At 38.7% G+C, this 19,365-nt stretch overlaps 2 protein-coding genes across 3 annotated transcripts in view; both read left to right on the top strand.

The window, feature by feature from the left end:
* The window catches only part of PHKB (phosphorylase kinase regulatory subunit beta), a 278,679-nt gene that overhangs the window by 151,818 nt on the left and 107,496 nt on the right, over window positions 1-19,365 (top strand). For both annotated transcript variants that reach the window (XM_056136671.1, XM_056136672.1), the window contains one exon: window positions 10,146-10,240. In XM_056136671.1, the coding sequence (XP_055992646.1) occupies window positions 10,146-10,240 (95 nt within the window). The remainder of the gene's footprint in view (window positions 1-10,145; window positions 10,241-19,365) is intronic.
* LOC130044090 (vacuolar fusion protein CCZ1 homolog) lies at window positions 4,198-5,420 on the top strand. Its single transcript, XM_056136677.1, has one exon. It carries the CDS (start codon window positions 4,705-4,707, stop codon window positions 5,194-5,196), a length of 492 nt encoding a protein of 163 aa, XP_055992652.1. The 5' UTR covers window positions 4,198-4,704; the 3' UTR covers window positions 5,197-5,420.

Raw genomic sequence — 19,365 nt, forward strand, 5'->3', positions numbered from 1 at the left:
AAGTCTTCCGACCCATGAGCAGGGGATGTCTTTCCATTTCCTCATGTCCTCTTTTATTTCCTGAAGTAGCGTTTTGTAGTTTTCTTTGTACAGGTCCTTTACTTCCTTAGTTAAGCTGATTCCTAGGTACTTGATTTTCTGGGGCACAATTGTGAACGGGATTGATTTTTTCATGTAGCTTTCCTCTCTCTCACTGTTTGCGTATAGGAAAGCCATGGACTTTTGGGTATTGATTTTATAACCTGCAACTTTACTATACAAGTCTATTGTTTCTAGGAGTTTTTTGGTGGAGGTTATTGGGTTCTCTAAGTATAGTATCATATCATCTGCGAATAGTGAGAGCTTTATTTCTTCCTTTCCTACCTGAATGCCCTTAATGTCTTTTTCTTGCCTAATTGCTATTGCAAGTACTTCCAGTACTATATTGAACAGCAGTGGAGAGAGTGGGCATCCTTGTCTCGTCCCTGATCTTAGAGGGAAGGCTCTCGGTTTTTCCCCATTGAGGATGATGCTTGCTGTAGGCTTATGGTAGATGGCTTTAACTATGTTGAGGAAAGTCCCCTCTATGCCCATTTTGGCTAGGGTTTTCATCATAAAGGGGTGCTGGATCTTGTCAAATGCTTTCTCTGCATCTATTGATATGATCATATGCTTTTGATCTTTTCTTTTGTTGATATGATGGATTATGTTGATTGATTTCCGAATGTTGAACCATCCTTGCATCCCTGGGATGAATCCTACTTGGTCATGGTGTATGATCTTTTTGATGAGTAGTTGGATTCTATTTGCTAGTAGTTTGTTGAGGATCTTTGCATCTGTGTTCATCAGGGATATCGGCCTGTAGTTCTCTTTCTTTGTGTTATCTCTGTCTGCTTTTGGTATCAGTGTGATATTTGCTTCATAGAAACTGTTCGGAAGTGTGTTTGATATTTCAATTTCATGGAAAAGCTTAAAGAGGATTGGGAGTAAGTCTTCTTTAAAGATTTGGAAGAATTCACTGGTGAATCCATCCGGGCCAGGGCTTTTGTGCTTGGGGAGACTTTTTATTACCATTTCAATTTCCTTGATGGTGATAGGTCTGTTCAGGTATTCCAGGTCTTCTTGGTTCAGCCTTGGTAGTCTGTAGGAGTCTAGGAATTTATCCATTTCCTCGAGGTTTTGATGTTCCGTGGCATAAAGCTTTTCAAAGTACTCCCTGAGGATCCTTTGAATTTCTGTAGTTTCTGTTGTAATGACCCCCTTTTCATTTCTGATTCGGTTTATTAGGGTTTTCTCTCTCCCTTTCTTTGTGAGTTTTGCTAGGGGCTTATCGATTTTGTTAATTTTCTCAAAGAACCAGCTCTTGGTTTCATTGATCTTTCGGATTGTTTTCTGGGTTTCCATCTCGTTAATCTCTGCTCTGAGTTTTATTATTTCCTTCCTCCTGTTAGGGTTGTGCTCCTTTTGTTGGTCCTTCTCCAAGTTCTTAAGCTGTGAGGTTAGTTTATTTATGTGGGCTCGCTCCTCCTTCCTGAGGAATGCTTGTAGAGCTATAAACTTTCCTCTTAAGACTGCTTTTGCTGTGTCCCATAGGTTTTGGTAACTCGTGTCCTCATTTTCATTCGTTTCTAGGAATCTTTTGATTTCCTCTTTAATTTCCTGTCTAAGCCACTCGTTGTTTAATAGCGCACTGTTTAATTTCCATGTGTTTAATTTAGTTTTCTGTTTTTGTGTGTGATTTACTTCTAATTTCAGCGCATTATGGTCTGAGAAGATTGTTGATATAATCTCTATCTTCTTAATTTTATGGAGGCATGTTTTGTGGCCCAGCATGTGGTCTATCTTGGAGAACGTTCCATGTACGCTTGAGAAGAATGTGTATTGAGCTTTTTGTGGATGAAGTGTCCTGTATATATCTACTAAGCCCCTTTCTTCCATTGTTTCCCTCAGATGAAGTATGTCCTTGCTAAGCTTGAGTCTGGTTGATCTATCAAGAGGTGACAAAGCGGTGTTGAGGTCTCCCACTAGTATTGTGTTGCTATTGATGTCTTTTTCCAAATCTATGAGTAATTGTTTTAAGTACTTTGCTGGTCTCTCATTAGGTGCATATACATTTATTATTGTAAGTTCTTCCTGTTGTACAGATCCTTTGGTCAATAGGAAATGGCCTTCACTCTCTCTTATGACCTTCTTCACTCTGAAATCGATGTGGTCTGATATTAGGATAGCTACCCCAGCTTTTTTCTGGGAGCTGTTTGCCTGTAGGATTGTTTTCCAGCCTTTGACTCTGAGTCTGTGTTTGCTTTGACTATTGAGATGTGTTTCTTGAAGGCAGCAGAATGTTGGGTTCAATTTTCTAATCCATCCTGCCACTCTATGTCTTTTAATTGGTGCGTTTAGCCCATTGACATTGAGAGAGATTATTGTTATGGGATTTTGTCCCATTGTTCTGTTGAAATTTGGTGTATTTGAGAGGTCTGTCTTGCCTTAAAGTAGCCCATTTAGTTGTACTCGTAACCATGGTTTTGAGTCTATGAAGTTCCTGAGCTGTTGTTTGTCCGTGAAACTGTGTGTTGTTCCTTCTATTATGAATGAGAGTCTCGCTGGGTAAAGTATTTTTGGAGAAGCATTTATTTCATTGAGTTTTTTCACTATGTCCCACCACTGTTTTCGGGCCATGAGGGTTTCATCAGAAAAATCAGCAGTGAATTTTAAGGATGCTCCTTTGTAAGAGATTTCTTTCTTCGATCTTGCTGCTTTCAGAATTTTGTCTCTGTCTAAAGTTTTGGTCATTTTGATCAGGATGTGTCTTGGGGTATTTTTATTCGGATTTCTTCTAGCCGGTACCCTTCGGGCCTCCTGGATGTGGTCACAAGTTTTCTTCAGCTCTGGAAACGCTGTAGCAATGATTTCTTTGACAGTTTCTTCTTCATCAAGGTTTTCTTCCCATCCCTCTGGGACTCCAATAATTCTTATGTTACCCCTCTTGGCTTCATCACGATCTTCTCTTGCCATCTGTTCTCAAACTGTGAGTCTCTTTTCCATTTTCTGCTCTTTTCTGACAAGACTCTGAACTTGATCTTCGAGCTCACTGATTCTGTTCTCAGCCGCTGTTACTCTGCTGCTGAGGCCTTCCACTGAGGTTTTCAATTCGGCTACCAGGTTTTTCAGGTCCGACATTTCCGATTGCATTTTCCTCATTTCTGCCTTCAAATCCTCTTGTCTTTTATTGGCATTGGTTTCCGTTGTTTCTTTTAGTTCCCTAAGCATCCTGAGTAGCTCCATTCTGAATTCCTTGTCAGAGAGGTTGTCTAACGCTATAGTACTGTTGGTGTCGTCTGGGCTAGCCTCGTGAATAAGAAAGTTTGGTGGGCTTTTGCGTTGCTTTACCATTGTGACCAGTGTGGTTTGGTCCTTCACACTCGCTGCTACTGTTCTAGTTGAGTGAGGAGAGGCTGCCAGGAGCCGTTCAGCTTTGTTGCTGCTAGATGCGCCTCTTTTACCTTTCTGAGTCTGACCTTCTTCTCAATCAGGCGTTATTCTTTGTTTTATAACTGACATTGAGTGAAACTTTTGGAGGCGTTACTATTTACTACTGAACTTGTATAGCTATTTTCCAACTGAACTTTTGTTGGAAATGGAGTAGGCGAGTGGGATTTTGTTGAATTGTAGTAGAAGAGGTGAGAAATTTTATTTGGTATTAGGTAACAAGTTGATGAAAAGGATGAAAGGATGCAGGTCCAAGTTGATTGAAGTGAGTGATATACCTGCGGGCGCCTTAGCGGCCGCCCACCCGGAAGTAGGCCCCGCCCACTTTAGGCCACGCCCCCTTCTTAGAGGCCACGCCCCTAGACAATCCCAGGCCACTCCCTCCCAGGATCCTGGGATCCGCGCTGTTCTCCGGCTGGGCTCGCTCAGCGGCCGCGCGTCCGGGTTCAGGGGCGGGCTCCGCTCGGGTCCTCCAACCCACCTGGATGGGAGGGGCCGGTGTGCTGCCGGCGCGCTGGGGCTTGGGGTCGCTGGAGGTCCGCGCTCTCCTCCCTCCTCCGGCTGCGCTTGCTCAGCGGGCTGCGCGTCCGGGTTCAGGGGCGGGGCTCCACTCGGGTCCTCCAACCCACCTGGATGGGAGGGGCCGGTGTGCTGCCGGGCGCGCTGGGGCTTGGGGTCGCTGGGGGTCCGCGCTCTCCTCCCTCCTCCGGCCTCACAGCTTTTTAATGGTACGTTTCTGAAAGCTATGGACGATGGTGGCCTCAAACTCCTGAAACAAATATTAGAGAAATTCTTCCATAGGTACCTGCAGACTCTGCATCTGCAGTCGTGCGACCTGCTTGACATTTTTGGTGGAATCAGCTTCTTCCCACTGGATAAAATGACTTACCTGAAAGTCCAGTCGTTTGTGAATAGGGCGGAGGAAAGCCTGCGCATAGTCAAATACACTGCCTTTCTCTACAATGATCAGCTTATCTGGAGGGCCTAGAGCAAGAGGACATGAGAATTTTGTACAAATACCTCACCACCTCCCTGTTTCCGCGGCATATGTAGCCCAAGTTGGCGGGCAGGGACTCTCCCATCAGGGCAGAGATGCCCGGGCACCTCCAGCACTACGGGAGATTCCTTACTGGACCCTTGAACCTGAATGATCCGGAAGCAAAATGCAGATTCCCTAAAATTTTTGTAAATACAGACGACACTTATGAAGCGCTGCATTTAATCGTTTAAAAGGCCATGAGTGCAGCCGTGTGCTTCATGATCGACGCCTCTGTCCAGCCCACACTGGATTTCTGCCGGAGACTGGACAGCATCGTGGGGCCACAGCTGACCGTGTTGGCATCAGACATCTGTGAGCAGTTCAACATCAACAAAAGAATATCGGGGTCTGAGAAGGAGCCACAGTTTAAGTTCATCTACTTCAACCACATGAACCTGGTCGAGAAGAGCACGATCCACATGAGGAAGTCACCTAGCGTGTGCCTCACCTCTGTTCACCCTGACCTCATGAAGATCCTGGGCGACATCAACAGCGACTTCACGAGGGTGGATGAAGATGAAGAAATCATCGTGAAAGCAATGAGTGATTATTGGGTTGTTGGGAAAAAGTCCGATCAGCGGGAGCTCTATGTTATTTTGAATCAGAAAAATGCAAACCTGATTGAAGTAAATGAGGAGGTCAAGAAGCTGTGTGCCACGCAGTTCAATAACATCTTCTTCCTGGACTGATCACGCGCCGCCCGGCGAGCACATGGGCGGCCTTGACAAGAGTACAGCAATAGTTGCTTTGAAGAATCAAATTTCTACTCAGTCCGATGAGCCCAAGGTTTTTAGATTTTGAATATTTATGTGGGTAAAGGTAGTTGGCTACATCTCTTTCCATTCCATTCTTTTGACATTATGTGAATATTTTACTGGAAAATAAGAGTAATAAATTGTTAAAGTTTTTAAAATGCTAAAATATATATATATATGCTTAGAAATTTTGGGTATAATGTGTAGGGGTTAGGATATACATTTTCTTTTCTTCCATAATTCGTTTCTTAATACATGTTTTACTAAAATGTGTTACTATAGCTGAAAATCAGTTTGGCTCTGAAGCATATAATTTCACTTCATAAAGTCCGCTGAGCTTATTGTGGTGTGTCCTATGCAAACTTGATATCATTATAAAAAATTACTTGCACTATTAAATTTCCTTTAAATTGTCATTTTTATTTTTAAGAAAAGCTTACTTAATATTTTCTTTTTACCTCCCTGTGTTTGAACTAAATCCAGAATGCATTTTATAAACATTTTTGTGCATAATAAGAATATTGAACTTCTATAGTCTATAAGAATTTAAAGACAACTGACCATATATATAGAACTGCTTAAGATTTGACAATATATTATGGAATGTGGAAAACCATTTATGGTTTTAATTTTCTTTTCTTTTTGCCTATGTAGTCTATAGATGTTAGGTTATTTCAATTTTGTAACCCTTTACTTAAGACCCTTGCCTCCTAAAATATGATAAAACAGAAAATTATCTATTACTTGAACTTTTAAGATTATCAGTTTTACCATTTTGGAAATAAAAGAAATGATGAGGACAATTAATATTTCTAAATTTAGTTAACCTACCATTTCATTTTTTTGTCTAATATGTCTCTTGAATACCAACCATAAAATGAGTTGTTGCAGTAGTGGAAAAATACCATAATAAGGAACCCACAATGTATGAGGACTTGATATAAGGTGGAACATGAAGCTGATGTACAGGTGAGGTAGAAAGAGAGCATTGAAAAGGAAACTGCATTTCAAAAGACACAATTGACTCATAAATTTTAATAAATAAGCATTTATACTTTTAAGGATATAGTATTTCTTAATTTATCATTTATAGATAATAAAGGTGGAATTTTATTTCTATAGAATTACAGTGAGGCATTGATTATGTGAATTGTTAGTGTTGGAAAAAATTTTCACATCCTGCTGAACAGAAATATAAGACAGAGAAATAATTTACTGCTATTTGTAATATTAGTTTACTAATTAGCCCTGCACCCTGAGCTAAACTGATAGTAACTGAAGTTGTATGTTCATGTTTTTCACAATTAAGCTTTAATCAATTTGGTCCAAATTTGGAAAAGTGTGTTATTTTCCAAATAACTCGATCATGAACAAAGTTGTTCATGATCGAGTTAGGTTGCACAATGTTCAAGGACTCATTCATTCCTTCACCAGTGTCCACTTCCCTCCACCAGTGTTCCCAGTTTCCCTCCAGCCCCCCCAGCCTGCCCCTATAGCAGACACTTTTCTTTTTTCCTTTTGGGCACGGTGGTTTGCAATACCGTTACTGGGCTTTTGAATTTTTGGTTGGTTTGTTTTTTTTGTACCACATCTGGATGCTCAGGGCTTACTCCTGGTTCGATGCTCAGGGGTCACTCTGGGTGGGCTTGAGAGACCATCTAAGTGCCTAGGACCGAACACTAGTGGGCTACATAAAGGCAAGTGATGTACTCCCTGTATGGTTGCTCTGACACTGACTTCTTCACCTGGCTAGAGGCATGTCCCACTCCCTCCTGCCACTCACAGTCACGGTTTGGTGATTGTCAGCATTTTCTCCTGCATTTACGTGCTTTGCAGCCGGCCTCCCACAAGATAGGGCCCTTGTGGGCCTGTATTCCGTGGTGCCCTGGCACCCAGGACAGTTCTTAGCACTGGGTAAACAAACACCTGTCGGCACCCCGCTGAACCAAATGCCCCGCTGAACCAAATGAAGTAATTAGAGACTTAATGATAGATTGCTGGGAGCCAAGGAGGCCTGCGATGCAGGGGAGGGGAAGGGGGGGGGGGGGGTGGGGGGGGGTGGGAAGGGGAAGCCAGGTTGCTGTGAAGGGGTGGGGAGGGGGGCTGGAAGAGAACAGATGAAGCAGACTGAGGATTTTCAGCTTTACTTCCCTAGAGGATAGCACAGGGGTAGGGCGTTTGCCTTGCGTGAAGCCAGCCTGGCCGAGCAGAGTTCGATTCCTCCTCCTCTCGGAGAGCCTGGCAAGCTACCGAAAATATCTCGCCCACTAGGCAAAGCCTGGCAAGCTCCCTGTGACGTATTTGATATGCCAAACACAGTAACAACAAGTCTCACAATTTTTTGTGAGACGGTACTGGTGCCCGCTCGAGCAAATCGATGAACAACGGGAGGACAGTGCTACAGTGCAGTGTTATTTTCAGAGAGCTAATTTTTCTCTGAGATACCCCCTGATATGGGTTGGAAAATACAACATGCCAGTGTCTAAATTGTATATATTTTCCTCCTTTTGGGAATTTTTTTCATCTGTCTAGTATAGAATGTTCGTATTTTTAAAATGCAAGGTTAGAGTACAGTTAAGAACTCAGATTTGATGGGGGTATGGGGGGTGGGAGCAATGCTGGGACCCGTCGTGGTGGAGGATGGGCACTGGTGGAGGGATTGGTATTTGATTATTGTATAACTGAAACCCAAGTACAAAAATTTTTAAGTGTATAACTGTACTTCACTGTGTTTCACTGATAAAAAAATTAAAAAATAAAAAAAAGAACCCAGATTTTAGAGAGGACCCACATGTGTTTTAATTTTTGCTCTCTTTTACTGTATAGATTGTTAACCATTCAGAACTCCCATTTTTTTAATATGTAAAACAATAAGGTTCTTGCCAAGATAATGAATTAATTCATGTCAAATGCTTAAACAATGCCAGGAGTTTAAGGAATACCTTTCAAGTGTTTCTACATCTTCATGCAGAAGAAGCAGTGCCTCTAGCAGCTTTTCCTCCTCCTTTTTCTTGTTATTCTGTTACATTCCCTTTTATTACTATTGTTAAAAACATTTAAAGAATTAATAAAGGTGTCTTTGTTAATTTTTGTCTATTGAATAACACTGCATATATGCCCCAAAGTAACCCCAGGTTAGAAATACAGTAAGACACACTCAAAACTGCTAAGAAATTTACTAAGTTTGTGTTTAACTCCCACTTCTGTTTTTCAGAATTATCCACTGTCTAAAAGTAAAACCAACAATGCTATGAAAAATGTGGTGGAACAGTTTTTTTTTAGTGAATACTACATACAGATAAATTTATACAAAACAAAAGTGTCATTTTTACCTGATCAATAGAAAAATTGGAGATAAGAATGAAATTAATATATTTTCATAGCTTAATTGCAGTAAAAATAAAGAAGTATACTGCCTCAATTTAAAAAAATATCTTTTTAAGAAAGTTTTTTTAATAATGTTATTTAATTGACTTTCACATTCTTAGCATAAGTAAAATAACTTGAGAGGTGTGCAGTTACTGTATCAGTGTATGCTCATAAAACATTTTCATAGATACTGCCATCTTACATTCTCAGGGAGTTATTGAGAATTATATTGGTGTTATTCCAACACCACCCTCCTCAGCATGGTTTCTTCCACATCCATGAGAATCTTTACTACACTCCCACGTCCCTATACATTAGAGCAGAAAAATAGCAGTAAAACACTAACTTAGTATCCTCTTCCCACTTTCCCTTCCCCATCCAAATTTCTTCCCTTGGATTATATTAAAAGTTTCCAGAGATCAGGAAGATGCTCAGGATTCACAGCACATGCCTTGCATGGGCAAGGAGCTGAGTTAGATCCTCAGCACCACACCGTCCCCTGAGCATCATTAGATTGAGCATTTTAAGTCTCAAAGTGCTAGTGGGTATAGACCCAGTGGTCCCCAGCATCTCTTGGCCAAAGTAGCGCAGCATTGCTTGCTGAGCATTGAACTCTTCTGTGCAGTGGACAGTATTGCCTGTCCCCAGAACTCTTGAGCACTGCTTTGCTGAAACTACACATACACACACACACACACACACACACACACACACACAGAGTTTCCTCAAGGAACTATTACATGAGAAAAGCTTTCATATTATAGTATAACTGTAATTGAGGACATTTTCCTAATTCTAATTAGTGCCCTATAAAATACAACTGATCTCTTAAGTCTCTTAGGAACCATTTTCTTTCCTTGCAATGAACTGGTTTCCGTCCTTGAGAATACAAATGCTCAGGTCAGGGAAATAGTGCAAAAGGCTGCAGTGCATGCCTGTCATGCGGAGGCTCCAGGTCTTTTTGGCACCACAGTATGGCCTAGTGTGCCCAGCACTGTTGTGCTAAGTATTGCTGGAAGAGTTGCAAGGACCTCCCTGAGCACTGCTTTGAGGGATCACTCAAAAAAGACATAAATGTATTATTTTTGCCTTTAGTACTGAGAATTAAACCTGGAGTTTCACACATGTAAAGCATGTGCTCTACCACTGAACTACACTACCAATCTCATATGTGAAGCTCCTAGGTTCTGTGGTGTAGAGTGCTCTTGGGTCACTCTCAGCAGTGCAGGGGGAACTTGTAGGACCTGGGATCTAAACCAGGTTCCAACATGCAAAGGATGGACTCCGCTCCTTTAAACTACTTCCCCACAAATGCTATTTCTTAATAAATTTATTGAGGTAAATTTATATACCATATTCTTTCTACTTTAAGCTTATAATTCAAGGGTTATTTGTATCGCTATAATCAATTTCAAATTTTTTTTTATCACCACCTCAGAAACCTCATACTCTTTAGTACTCACTCCACACTCCCCTCTAATCACTTCACTTATATTTTCTTTTTTTTTTTTCAGCTGATGAATTAATCAGTCCTAGAGACATTGATCCTATCCAGCGCTATGTGCCACTACAGAATCAACGCAATGTGAGCATGAGGTTTTCCAATCAGGTAAAGAGATCTATTTTATTTTTAATTTAGACTCACCCAAGAATATTTACAAAGGAGTTTTATTCTGGGTGGGTTTTTATTGTTCCTTCTTAGAGAAAACTTCTTTCTCATCATGTTAGTTTAGATTTACTTGTAGTAAGGTAGACTTGTTAATAAGGAAGTGGTAGTAGAATATCCCCAAGATGTTTTCTCGGTTAATATTTTCATATTCACTAAGATTGTGTTTAAGGTGTGAGGTGTCTTTGAGAAGACAAAATACATGTGGGTGTCACGGAGACAAATGAGATCACATGTTTTGGGGTCCTGCATTACTCAAGCCCTATGCTGGATGTCTGTTCAGTGCTATGTCTCATGGCAGTACTGAGTGACTGATAGAGTTGTTCATAATACGTTGTGACATGTCAGTTGAAGTTTTTCTTTTAATTTTTACATTTATATGGCTTCAGACTATGTGATATTTACAAAATAAGCATTTGCAGGACCCATAAGATTGATGTTGACATGAGGAAACCCTCAAGTATTAAATGATATCAGTAATGAGCACTGTTAAAATAAGAATGATGTGGATGTGGAAACTGCCTGAGGAGAAAGGGAATGAACCTGAGTGTGTGCTTGGGATTTCAAGTAGTTAATATGCACTTAGTGAGAAAAGCATCAGCATGTATAGACAATGTACAGTTGAAATGTTCATTTTGTTTTTTACAAAAGTGTATGGCTATAATGCATATACACAAAGTAGATGCTTATTTTAATGAAACGAATAGCCATCCAACTCTATTATGTTTTGACAAACTATTCTTTCTCTCACTTTTTTTTTGCTAGCCTTCAACTATATATGTTATTATTTACCCTGGTTTATAGATGAGAAACTATTTGAGAGGCTAGTAAATAAACATTAATATTTTCTCAAAAACTAACACATTGCTGTATTAATATGTGATAGAAATTTTTCACTGGCCTGTTAGCTCCTACTTGAGGTAGGTATTGCCCTTTATATTAGTTATCAGGATCAGTAGAATTTTACAGCCTCTACAGATTTGAGATAGGCAATTTTACTTGAAGAAATGGTAAAATAAGGATGTATTTAACTTCCCATTACTCAGTGCTCTTATTCTGAGCCATTTTAAGCCTAGTGTGTATCATTTATACAGTATTATACATGTGTGACCCACTTTTCTAAAATGATGGAATCTCAGAGCTTTTCTTAGAAAATAAGGCCACAGATTAGAGGTGCAGAGGCAGAAACAGTGACCATCAAAAAGCATGACTAACAAAATCAACAATTAAAATAGTTTTTTTTAATGATTGGTATATATAAGAAGGGCTGTGGGTTATGTGTAATTTTTGACATATACTTGAAACTATCCTTTCCTACTTAAAAATCCTTAACATAGCACAATTGAGAGTGAATTTTGTGCATAATTCAGAATGTGTATTTTATATATTAAAATCACATTAATGGATTTGGAGCTGTTATACTTCACCTTATTATAGCAGAAGGACACAGGCATCATGGGTAAGTCCTGAAGCACACGGGCAAGTTTCCAAGTGTCCTTACTCTGCAGACTTGTGCCAAGTCCCTAATACCTTTTACTCTCTCTTTTGGAGTATGTTATGGTTTGCAATACAGGTAGTAAGTGGCCATCATGTTTGGTCTATAGTCTACTTTCAGCACATGTGCTTAGAGGGCTTGCTCAAGATGGGAGATGCGTCCTATTTTCACATACATAGGAAGACACGCATACTTATATACACAAGTACATGGAATACATAGGGTATCTGCATGGATATTTCTAGTCTCCAGATCATATCTGCTACCATTTTGGGAATTCTCTTTATTTTTTTCCTTTTTTTTATTTGTGAAACACCATGAGGCACAGTTGTAGACTTACAAACTTTCATGTTTGGGTTTCAGTTGTACAGTGGTCAAGTATCCATCCCTCCACCAGTGCCCATTCTCCAAAATCAGTGATCACAGTCTATAAAGGACTTTATATCCCTATTTTCATTTTTAAAGAACTCTTCCTACTGCTTTCCATAAAGGTAGAGACAGACAACATTCCCACCCATAATGATTGAAACTCTTATCTCATCACATCCCCACCAACACTAGTTATTTACAATGCTTTTTATATATGCCATTCTCATTGGTGTGAGGTGACATGTGTTGTTTTAATTTATATTTTCCTAATTACAAGTGATGATGACCACTTTTTAAAATAAGTGTACTAGCCATTTCTGTGTCTTCTTTGAGGAAGTATCTGTCCATCTTCTCTCCTCAGTTTTAGATGGGATTATTGTACTTTTCTATTGAGCTTTGTGAGTAATTTATAAATCTTGGATATTAGCTCTTTGATGTAATGTGTGTGCGTGTTTTCTCCCATTCAGTGTGGGGTCTTTTTGTTATAGCTTGAGGTTCTTTTGCCATGCCAAAACTTTTTAGTCTGATGTAGTCCCATTGCTTTATTTTGTGACTATTGTCATTGTTATTGTTTTTTGCCTCTGGAGTCCAATCATCGAAACACTCTAAGGTCTACTTTCTGGGGTGGGTGGTGCCTCTGTTTTCTTCAGTGTATTTTATGAATTTTGGTTTATTCTCAAGGTTTTCAAACCATTTTGAATTGATATTTGTTGAATGGTGTATGATATGGTTCCAGTTTCTTTTTCTTTGGGTGTGGGGTGGGGAGAGGCATACTCAGCTCTGCTTGAGCTTACTCTTTGGTTTGTGCTCAGGGGTCACTTTTGTTAGTGGGGTTTGAGGACAATGTGCTGTTCTGAAGATCAAACCCAGGTCAAACATATGCAAGGCAACAACATGCTATAATTCTTGTTGTTTTGTAGTAGCTGGTCTATGTATCTGCTATCCTGACAAAGGTCCTTGGAATAGAGTCTTACCCTTTTCTGTCTTCTACCAGCTTAGTTTGGTATATGATAATCAAGAAAAAGGCAGTGAGAGATACAAGAAAATTTGCTATTGGGGCCAAACTGATAGGACAGTGGGTAGCGCACTTGCCTTGCATGCGACTGACTTAGGTTGATCCCCAATATCCTATATATTACCCCAAGTTCACCAGGAGTGATTCCTGAGCCCAAAGTCAGGAGTCAAGTCTGAGCACCACTGAGTATAACCAAAGAATAACCACTATTTATTGTGTTCCCATTCTCTATAAGTGCTGTCCAAAATATTTCATGTTTATTATGTCTAATTTTAGCATTTTTTAAAATAAGTATTATGTTCATTTTATATAGGGCTGGAGCGATAGCACAGCGGTAGGGCGTTCGCCTTACAAGCGGCCAACATGGCCGACCCGAGTTCGATTCCTGTGCCCCTCTCAGAGAGCCCGGCAAGCTACCGAGAGTATTCGATATGCCAAACACAGTAACAGCAAAGTCTCCAATGGAGATGTTACTGGGCCCGCTCAAGCAAATCGACGATCAACGGGAGGGCCTTTACCTTTACCTTTACCTTCATTTTATAGACACATTTTTTAATCTCTATAAAACGTAACTTTTTATAGGCATATTGTAATCTTTTACAGCATATTATACTTTGTCAGTTATCAGAACCAATATGAAGGTAACTTCCGAAGGTGGAGAGGATTGGCTGTCAATCATATAGTAGCAGTGGTTTTTTTATGGTGTGAAGAAATAATAGAGAAATTTACTTATTTCCTCGACATCCTTCTCCATATCACATTACAGAAAGAAAATAGCAGTTTTGTCTTAGGACAGAGAAAAATTAAGGATGTTCTGAAAAATGCAAAAATCTCCTTTCAATGCTAATTGTATGCTGAAATGGAATTTATTATATATTGACACTGATCACGTTGAAGGAAGATAATTGTTATCCTTTTTTTCCTTTTCTTTTTCTCATTAAAATGAGACCAACTCCAAAAGTTAGTAATTTTACTATGTATTTACTTTTCTACAAAGAAAACCACTTTCAGATCTTCTTGTGAATGTTTACTACTTCTCTATTTTCACTCTAATTTTGTTCTTGTTATTGTTCTATCTTTCTCTGTTGCCCAGGTCAATTTAGTTCTGTCTACCAACTGATTTTCTGTGAGTGGCGCTTTTATTATTGGCACTATAGTACCTCTGCCATGTTAAGTAATATAAAAATTGCTTCAAGATTTTTTCCCAACCTTTCTTAGTCATTCATTTTTTGGAATCTTGCATGATGAACAACCAGTGGTGCAGCTAGCTCATTCATTTTTGGAAGATGTCTGATTGCTGCAGAAACTATAGGCAAGCAATCATGAGCATCTCCCTGCCTCATTGTATTCTGCATTATAGTTGTCCACTGAGATAAGGCGCCTCTATACTTTTATAATGCTTAGGCAATGGGTTTTTGAAGTTCTGTAGCAAATGAGCCTCATTTTGTAATGTGTTAAAGTAGTAAGGATATGGGAGATTGCTGGTTAAAGAGGGAAATAAAATGAGTTTCATATTACTGGCTATTCTGACCTGAAAAACAGTTAGGAACATAGTCTCAAGAAGCACATTGTATGGATGACCTGAATGCAAGTTTGGACAAGTTGATTGAACCTCCTTGCCATAGTTTCCTCACATGTAAAACATATATAGAGAATTGTGATCATAAAATGAATTAAGTTGTGCCTTGAGACTGTCTAGATGACTTGTGTGCTTACAGGGTGCCAAAACAGTGCTGAAAATTTAGTTGCTTCACACTTTACGGTGTAATCTGGGGAAATTTTCTAATTTATCTGGAATGCTGGTCTATAATATGTAAAATTATTTGGCTATATTTGATTTATACATCCTCTAGCACCTCTGTTGCTGGCTTCCATGATGTAGGCTATTGGTAACCATTGTGATTTTTTTAGTGTATAGTCTACTCCGATGCCAGATGCAGGGAGTTAAAGAGCCATTAAATAGTGAAAGACCATCTGTTTAGGAAGTGAATCTGTTACAATCCAAGAAAGGTTATAAGCCTCTTTAATTTAGTAATTTAGTATAGAGCACTCTTCCAGTATGGACTTAGGCCTTCCAATATGGACATTCCTTTTTATTCTTGTTTCAAATCTATTTTCAATTTTTAAAAGATTTATTCATCTTAAGTGATTTTAGGAAATTTGCATGTGACTTAGTTTTATTTGGTTCAGCTCATTCTAATTCTCTCAAATAGTTTTACCAGTTTGAGACATAATTTATACTTAGAGGATTAAAAAAAGAGTCCTGTCATTAGCTTGGCAAAGAAAGAATTTGTGTGGGATCAAGAGCCAAATTTATCTACACATTCAGGAGTACATTTGAGTACTGAACACAAATTCTTTTTAATGATTATAATAAAGAAATGAAATAAGATAGTCAAAGTTTTAGAATTTCTTCTGAAAGCATACCCCGATTATACCACAGGACACAGAAGTTCTCTTCATGTAAACTAGCTGCGGTATTAAAAGGAGTAACATCTTCCATTTGATATATTTTTTAATGAATGCCAATGAAAATTAAATGACTTAGCAAAAACATACAAAACTTAGAAAAGTTAAAAAAGCTTAAATACACTTTATAGCATCATTTTAATTTACCCACTATACTTACTAAAATTAAAAGAACCATAAAAGACATGGCATAAGTTATGGCTGAAATGTAAAAGAAGAAAAATAGACTCAAGTAAGAAACCAAGAATAGGGACTGGGGGGCTAGTGTAAAAGGCTGGAGCACATGGTTTGCATATGGGAGGCCTACGTTCATCCCAGGCACTGCATGGTCCTGCAAGTACTGCTTGGAGCAATCCCCAAGCCCTTCACCAGGAGTCGACCCTAAGAACTGCTTGGTATGACCCAGTCCCCGCTCTATCCCCAGCACAGCATGACATAAAGATGTACAGGGAGTATTATGATTTAGTATTTTGTTTAAATAAACCTACTACATATCTTAGTTCATGTCCCTTTTACAGTCCAACCCTCTGGACCAACCTAATTTCCTAGCATTGTACTCTAAGAAAAAAAACCTTTTTGTCCATTTATAAACTAACCGGGACTTCCCTCCTTTCCACCTTTTGCTTGTTTTATATCATTGGTTTTTAAATGTCTATTGTTTATTGAAGAAAAAAACTCTATTTATCCTTTTAAAATCTTCTTTATTTAATTATACAAATTATAAGGAGCTGTTGTCTTCTAAATCAGATGACTGGGCTTTGGAACCACTGTTTTCCTGAGGAATAATGACTTCATGTTGGGTCCTTGAAGAGTTCCTCGTATTTTTTTGCCTTCATACTGATTTGTAAAATATGAGTATATTTTGTCAGCTACAGGAAGTAATGTTTTACATTTATGGTTTAATTATCATGATAGAACAGATCATGTGTGTTGTAGCACCTTCGATTCAATTTCATATTATAGTGATAGCACAGCGGGTAGGGTGTTTGCCTTGCACGCAGCCAACATGGCCGACCTGAGTTCGATTCCTCCGCCCCTCTCGGAAAGCCTGGCAAGCTACCGAGAGTATCTCACCTGCACAGCAGAGCCTGGCAAGCTCCCCGTGACGTACTCAATATGCCAAACACAGTAACAACAAAGTCTCCAATGGAGACGTTACTGGGCCCGCTCGAGCAAATTGATGATCAACGGGAGTCCTTTACTTTACTTTACTTTAATTTTTTATTACACCTAAGCTTTGAATCTGAGTAGACCAGCACATTTAATATGCCAATTAAAATGGATTAATCTTTTTTGATAGTCTTTAGAGAAAGAATGAATATGAAAAGATTGGTTTTTAACCCAAAGAGCTTATTTTGCAGTCCAAAAAGATTCCAAATTAAGAATGAAAGGCACTACTTATTTACTGAATGATGTATATATTTATACAGTCTAAGCTAAAAACACATACGTTGTTGGTCTCTTGTTTTTATAAATAAATAGGGAAAGGGGATTTTAAGTTTTGTTTTCTTAAAATAGAGACTCATAAAATTTTGCGTGAATTATTTTTCTGAAGATAATATCACATGTGCTTAATAACTTTTAGAATAATAAAGTAAAATTTAGAGAAACAGATATGTTTCTATGTTAAATATTTTTAAGAAGGTAACATAGTATAGTGATTATGCATCATAGAGTCCTGACTTCAAATTGCTTCTTGCCTCATTAACTGTGTCACCTTGAACATTTCAATTTATCTAATTCTCTCTTTTTCAGTTATGTAGGGATAATACTAACTTGTGGTGATGCTCATATTTTAGTATTTTATTAAAGCACCATGATTCACAGTTATTCATGCTGAGTTTTGGATATGCAATGTTTCAGCACTGACCCCATCACCTGTGCCACCAATGTTCCCTGGTTCCCACCCCTATTCCCTTTCCCTCACATCTTGGTGGTGTTCTATGACTAAATTGTAATATGTACAATGTTCTTAACAAAAGATGACACATTATAAGAGTTAAATAAACATGCGAATTTATACAAAATAATTTGGCTTATAAATATTACTTTCCCCTTGAAGAGAGTGAGAAAAATCCTTAAAAAGGTCTGCAGGAAAACATGTGTTCAACATTTTGGCTATTGCTATTCATTGGCTTTCTTATTAGGAGGTTATAGTTTTATTGGAAACTTAACTTTTCAGTTCTTTTTTATGTTATTTTTATAAAATATTGTTTTAAATGTTTATGTAGTATTTCATAATTTGACTACATATCAGTACTTTATTTACCAAATATCCATTAATCTCATTATTTCTTTTGTAGAAGTTGGTTTTAATAGCCAAAATGAATTTAATGTTTTAGGCAGCATTATAGCATTTTAAAGATTATTGATGTCACTGAAGTTGTTTTTCATTAAAAAATAGTTTCAAGTTCTTCAATGTATTTCAGTTTCTAAAAGGAGTATTTTATATTCCATAGTGTAGACTAGCTAAAAAAATAGGGGCATTGATTATAAGATTAAACACGTTTATATTTGCATAAAAATGAAAATTCATCTCTAAAAATTAAAAAATGTATTTAATCCAAACATTATGTTAGAGATCTTAGTCCATGTTTAAGAATACTTTTAAAATCTCATTTCATTTTGATTTATTTTTGCAGTGCCAGGGATTAAATCAGAGCCTCAAATTTATTTATTTATTTTTATTGAATCTCCATGAGCAACACTTACAAAGCTTTCATGTTTGAGTTTCAGTCATACAATGATCAAACACCCATCCCTCCACCAGTGTACATTTTCCACCACCAGAGTCCCCAGTATCTCTCCCTGCCCCCCTCCCCCCACCATGTCCCACCTCTCCCTTTGCCTCTGTGGCAGACAGTTTCCCTCTTTCTCTCTACTTATGGGCATTATGGTTTGCAATACAGATAATGAGAGGCCATCCTTATGTCCATTATCTACTTTCAGCACACATCTCCCATCCTAAGGGGTCCCTTCAACCATCATTGACTTAGTGATCCCTTCTCTATCCAAGCTGTCCCCCCACCCCATCCCTACAACCCACTCATAAGGCAGGCTTCCAACTGTAGAGCAATCTTCCTGGCCCTGTCTCTACTGTCCTTGGTGTTAGTCTTCCATTATGATACTTTATATTCCACAAATGAATGCAGTCATTCTATGTCTGTCCCTCTCTTTCTGACTCACTTCACTTAGCATGATACTCTCCATGACCATCCATTTATAAGCAAATTTCATGACTTCATCTTTCCTAACAGCTGCGTAGTATTCCATTGTCTAGAGGTAACAAAGTTTCTTTAGCCAGTCATTTGTACTCGGGCACTCAGGTTGTTTCCAGATTCTGGCTATTGTGAGCAGTGCTGCAATGAACATACAGGTGCAGATGTCATTTCTACTATGCTTTTCTGCATCCCCGGGATATATTCCCAGAAGTGGTATTCACTGGGTCATATGGAAACTGAATTTCTAGTTTTTGAAGAAATGCCTATATTGTTTTCCAAAAAGGCTGGACCAGTAAGCATTCCCACCAACAACGAAAGAGCATCCCTTTCTACCCACATCCGGCACCACCACTGGTTTTTCTTGTTATTTTTTATGTGTGCCAGTCTCTGTGGTGTGAGATGGTATCTCATTGTTGTTTTGATTTGCATCTCTCTGATGATTAGCAATGTAGAGCTTTTTTCATGTGCCTTTTTGTCATTTGTATTTATTTTTTGAGGA

The sequence above is a fragment of the Sorex fumeus genome, unplaced genomic scaffold, assembly GCF_029834395.1.
Source record: "Sorex fumeus unplaced genomic scaffold, SorFum_2.1 ptg000122l, whole genome shotgun sequence".
Lineage (NCBI taxonomy): Eukaryota > Metazoa > Chordata > Mammalia > Eulipotyphla > Soricidae > Sorex > Sorex fumeus.

Bases quoted from the DNA above. Each gene is read 5' to 3' on its own strand.
- LOC130044090 (XM_056136677.1), top strand. From the start codon at position 4,705: ATGAGTGCAGCCGTGTGCTTCATGATCGACGCCTCTGTCCAGCCCACA.